General features: G+C 66.6%; 1 protein-coding gene across 5 annotated transcripts in view; it reads left to right on the plus strand.

Moving 5' to 3' along the window:
- The window catches only part of COL18A1 (collagen type XVIII alpha 1 chain), a 47255-nt gene extending 44386 nt beyond the window's left edge, over positions 1-2869 (plus strand). For all 5 annotated transcript variants that reach the window (XM_045776913.2, XM_045776914.2, XM_045776915.2 and 2 more), the window contains exons 37-41: positions 281-313; positions 1215-1451; positions 1684-1881; positions 2195-2310; positions 2491-2869. In XM_045776913.2, the coding sequence (XP_045632869.2) occupies positions 281-313; positions 1215-1451; positions 1684-1881; positions 2195-2310; positions 2491-2704 (798 nt within the window). In that variant the 3' untranslated portion in view covers positions 2705-2869. The remainder of the gene's footprint in view (positions 1-280; positions 314-1214; positions 1452-1683; positions 1882-2194; positions 2311-2490) is intronic.
- The last annotated feature ends 2561 nt before the right edge of the window (positions 2870-5430 follow it).

Raw genomic sequence — 5430 nt, forward strand, 5'->3', positions numbered from 1 at the left:
TTCGGGGTGAGTGAGAGAATGGGCATGAGTGGGCGGGGGGGGGGGGGAGAGGGAGAAGCAGGCTCCTGCTGAGCAGGGGGCCAGACGTGGGGCTCGATCCCAGGACGAGCCAAAGGCAGACACTTCACTGACGGAGCCACCCAGGCGCCCCATCTCCCACTTTTCAAAGTAAATGCTTGTAAGGTGCTGCGTGCCCGGCGCTGCCATGCTGGCTCCCACCGGGGAGGGCAGGGTGCCTGGTATCAGGGGTCGCTGGGGTAACCCCTGCGTTTTCTTCCAGCTGGAGGCGCGGACGCCACTCCCACGAGGGACGGTAAGGAGCCATCTTCCGCTCCACAGCCGAGAGGACGGAGGACGGCCCGGGGTGCTGGGGCACGGGGTGTGGGAGGGGGTGCGCAGACCACAAGGTTGCCTCCTTCAGGTCACGCTCACCGCCCTCTGAGAGTGTCTGGCACAGAGATGGACGGACTGGGGTGGGGGTGCAAAACACCTGGACTTCCCACTGCTGTGGCTCTCTCAAGCGTAGTCATGACTTCTCAAACCGCCCGGGACCGAGGCTGCATTAGGTGGCGTGTCCCAGGTTCCGCGAGTCTGTCCGCTCATGGAGCCCAGTGGGTCCCCTCTCTCATTCATTCGTTTATTCATTCATTCATCTCAGGCCGCTCCCATGTGGCAGGCACCGTTTCAGGCAGGGACACGCGAGGCCCCTGCCCCGTGGAGCTCACGGACGGGCACAGGTGGCAGAGATGATGGACAACAGGCACTCCATTTTATTGCAGATTATTAACAGCAGGAACCTGGGAATAGGGCACAGGGATACAGGCAGACGCAAAGCACGAGGCACGTCGGAAGGCGTTCCGTGCTGTTGGGAATTGGATGGGCTGCAGGTCGCCTCCCTGAGGTGCGGTGCAGCAAGGCCTAAGGAGCGGAGAGCGTGGGTGTCTGTGCGGCAGTGAGGAGGGGCTGGAAGGTCAGGGGTCCTGAGCTTGGGGGGTAGTGCTCGAGCACAGGGCCAGGCGACCCCTGAAGGCATCAGGCTGGCAGGGCTCCCGCCCTAACCCTCCGGGGCACCCCAGGGTCAGCGGATGGCCTGGGGCTGGGGAGCTGGAGCACACGCGGGGGGTGCAGATGAAGGGGGCGTCTGGATAGGCTGCCAGCAGTCAGCCCATTGGTGCGGGAGTGGCCCCTGCCACCGCCTGCCTCTCCGTCTGCAGGACAACGAGGTGGCCGCCTTGCAGCCCCCCGTGGGCAACCCGTACCCCCGGCGGGAGCTCACCCACTCCACGGCGCGGCCCTGGCGGGCAGACGACATCCTGGCCAACCCCCCGCGTCTGCCGGACCCCCAGCCCTACCCCGGAGCCCCACACCACGGCTCCTACCTGCACTTCCAGCCGGCTCACCCCACTAGCGGGCCCACCCACACCCACACCCACCAGGACTACCAGCCGGTGGTGAGCAACCCCCTGTGGACTCCCGGGGCTGTGGGGAGGGCTCTCTGGGCCTGGGACTTGCCCTCCGGTGGTCTCCGAGAAGCGGGAGCCCCTGGGAGAGATGGCAGGCAGAGCCTGAGGACTGGGACTTGCCCGGGAGCTGGGCGGGGGTGGTGGCCCGATGATGGCTGCTCCAGACCCCCCCTCCCCCCCGCTGGGGCTGGTGGCTGACCCCGAGGCGGCTCTCCCGCAGCTGCACCTGGTGGCGCTGAACAGCCCCCAGCCGGGCGGCATGCGAGGCATCCGCGGGGCGGACTTCCAGTGCTTCCAGCAGGCGCGCGCCGTGGGGCTGGCCGGGACCTTCCGCGCCTTCTTGTCCTCACGGCTGCAGGACCTCTACAGCGTCGTGCGCCGCGCCGACCGCACGGGTGTGCCCGTCGTTAACCTCAGGGTGGGTGCAGCTGCTCCTGGGGTCGGGTGGGCCCCCAGCCCCTGAGCCACCTGCCAGGGGTCCCGGTGTGTCACAAGGAGTGCCTTCAGGTTCTCGACGCGGGGCCAGGCCCTCATGGGCAGCTGCCGCCTCGGAGCTCGCACTGGAAAACGTCGATGCGGGGCCTCGTGGCCCCCGCACCTCCCGCCCACCATCGTGTGCTCCTCAGGGCCAGACTGGGTCTGGGGCTGGGGAGGGGGCCCAGCGAGCCGGCCCACCCTCTGGCGGCACATTTCCGGGGAGGGAATGAGCCCCACTGTACTTCCCTCCGCAGGACGAGGTGCTGTTCCCCAGCTGGGAGGCCTTATTCTCGGGCTCCGAGGGCCAGCTGAAGCCCGGGGCCCGCATCTTCTCTTTCGACGGCAGAGACGTCCTGCAGCACCCCGCCTGGTAGGCTCCCCGGGCTGTGTCGGAGCAGAGGCAGCAGGGGGTGTGGTCTGGGAGGTGGAGCCCCAGGGACCAAGGACGCCCGACTCCCCGCCCTCGCACTGGCCCCACATCCAGCCAACATGGCCTCTGCCCGGAGTGGCCAGGCCCCGGTCTGAGGCTGACGGCCGCTGCGTCTTGCAGGCCCCAGAAGAGCGTGTGGCACGGCTCAGACCCCGGCGGGCGCCGGCTGACCGACAGCTACTGTGAGACGTGGCGGACGGAGGCTGTGGCAGCCACGGGTCAGGCTTCGTTGCTGCTGGCCGGCAGGCTGCTGGGGCAGAACGCCGCGAGCTGCCACAACGCCTTCATCGTGCTCTGCGTCGAGAACAGCTTCATGACCTCCTTCTCCAAGTAGGGGCTCTGCCGGCTCAGACGGACAGGCGGACAGATGGCCAGAGGGGAGGCCAGGAGGCAGGAGCATCTGCCCACACCCCTGGGGGGGGCCCCTGGCTGGGACACTTTCCTGTATGGTTCACGTTTAATGTAACCCTCAAGAAATAAAAGGAAGCCAAAGAGTGTATTTTTTAAAAAGTTTAAAACAAAGCCTGGTGCCAGGACTCCTTGCGCCCCCCCCCCCAGGGCCCTGCCCCCTTCCCGCTTGGCCCCAGTCAGACCAGGGGGTAGACCCCATCCATGGCAAGGGCACTCACTACCCCGGGGGGGGGGGGGTGCATGCCCCTGGGGCCCTCTGTGGCCCCCGCAGGTGCTGACTCGGCTTCCTGCTGGCCTCCCTTCCTCTCTGGACCTGGCCCAGGGGCTGCACAAGCGGTAATGGGCCCTCCCTCCCCCAGGACTGTCCGGGGGCTCAGGCCATGGGCACAGTATGGGCCACCACTCAGCCACGCCCAGGCCAGGGCAGTTTCCAAAATCAGCGCCTCCCCCCACAGCTGACCCCAGGCTCCTCAGGGCCCCCCAGGCTCTGGCCCTCATCCCAGTACCACTACAGGCTGGTGGCTCCCTCCCCAGCCCTGCACATGGGGCCCACCTTCAGCTCTGGGTCCCACTGGCTTCCCAAGGGACCCATGAGATCACGCCCAGTGTGGCGCTCAGCCCCCCCACGGCCTTCACGGAGTTTTTCTTAAGTAATCTCTACCCCCAAGGCGGGGCTCGAGTCCTGAGTTGTGTCGGGCCCCCTGCTCGGTGGGGAGCCTGCTTCTCCCTCTCCGTCTGCCCCAGCCCCACCTCGCTCTTGTTCTCTCTCAAATAAAATAAAACCTTACAAAAAAAAAATTCAGATGCAGATAGGACGGCCACGCCTGCCCCCGCTGGGACTCCGCTGCCATGGGGTCTGCCTCACTGGGCCCCATGGAGGAGGCCGCGTGGAGGCGGCTCTGCAGGGGACATTCTGAGGTGCAGCTGACGATCTCTGGGGGAGATGGCAGGGTCCCCCCCCGCCCCGGCAGCTGTGCTGGAAGGGTGGTGGGCAAGGACCCCACTGCGTCAGCTCTGCGGCGTGAAGCTGTAACCATAGGAGCCGATCCAAACAGGCTTCAAATAAAGACGGCCTTTTACTCGCACTCGATTTGCACGCGGCCTTCGTGACAGGAGTCAGACCCCCGGGAGCCTTCATCCCAGCCGGAGGCTCGTGCTGCGGGAGCACAGGTGCTCGCAGACGCAGACGGATGCCGCCGGGGCCCCAGACCGTTCTCTGAGTGAGGAGCCTCCCGGGGTGGCCAGCAGCCCTCACAGGCTCTTACTCCAAGGCCGCGTCGGTGGTCTGTGCCCCGCACCCGTGCTCCCCCCAAACCTGCTGTGGCACGCAGACCCGGCTGTGAAGCCAGGGAGCTGGGCGGCCACGGATGGGAGGGTTGGCGGGGCCGGGCCGGGCAGTCCCAGCGCGCACAGCAGAGCCCTGCATCATGTGCGCAGTGACCAGAGGTGAGACACCCCGCCGCCCACCGGGTCCTGCTGGAGCTCTGAACTCCGACGGGAACAGCGCTGCCCCTCCCCCACAGGGTCCACGGGGTGCCAGGGTGAGTGCGTGTGGATGCCCAACCCTCCCCCCACAGCACCCCCCCATCCTCGGGGCAGACCTCCGGGGACCCCTGGGTGCAGCAGGCTCCAGCAGCCCCTCTGTGGCCAGTGTGTCCTTGCAACCTCTCCCTGCCACGGTGGCTCCAGCAGCCCCCTCTCCTCGGGTCCCACGGAGCGCGGGCACTGCTCCAGACAACGGGTCAAGGACGTGTGGGCCTGGAGTGGGTGCCTGCTTGTGGCGGGGGAAAGGGGCTGCCACCCCTTCCTTGGCCTCCTGACCACCTCCTCCCACCCCCATCCCCCAGGCCAGGCTGGGGCAGCATCAGGAGCCCCTCCACGCTCGGGGCTTGTGGTAGAACCCCTTCAGGGAGAGCAGACGTCTTGCATCTCGGAAGGGACGCAACGGGCCCTCAGACCCTGAGGTGGTGCGCTCCGGGCGGGTCCCGTCTGGGCTGGCCCGTGCGCCCCAAGCCGCCAGCAGTCACCCGTGAGGAAGGTCAGTGTTAACCCACTTCGGGAGCGGGCAGGACACTGGTGGGCATGGGGGGAAGTGCGGCTCCAGGGGCCCCAGCATCCCCATGTCCACCTGGTAGAAGGGCCTGCCACTGGTCAATGTCCAGCTTCTCCCACAGAAACAGGAACCCATTAAGGTTTCTATTTAGGTCATTTTTTTTTTTTTTTTTAAAAAGAAGAGCATTGTCTAAAACAAGTACCTGGACAACGGAGCCACAGGCCACAGGAACCAGGGCTCCCAGCCTCGCACTGCAGGGGCCAAGTCCCCATCCCAGTCACTGGTCCCCAGGGACAAGCAGGGCCTGCCACTGGGGGTGGGGGGGAATGATGGTACAGAGGCCTGGTGGGCACGTGAACCCCCACTGTCCACCACGTGTGGGTGGGGACAGTTCAGCCCTCAATGTCCCAGCAGCTGCCTGAGTGTCCCCCACAGGCGAGGGGACAGGACCAGAGCACCAAGCAGGGCAGAGGGGCACTGTCCTTGGACCACCGCAGGGCAAGCCAAGGCCCCTCCTGAGGCAGGCAGCCCCTGAGGCGCAGATCACAGGGAGGTACCAGGGAGCGTCCCTGCTGGTCGCTGGCTCCACACTCTCA

This window comes from Ursus americanus, chromosome 4 (genome assembly GCF_024610735.1).
Source record: "Ursus americanus isolate L20-20 chromosome 4, mUrsAme1.1.p, whole genome shotgun sequence".
NCBI lineage: Eukaryota > Metazoa > Chordata > Mammalia > Carnivora > Ursidae > Ursus > Ursus americanus.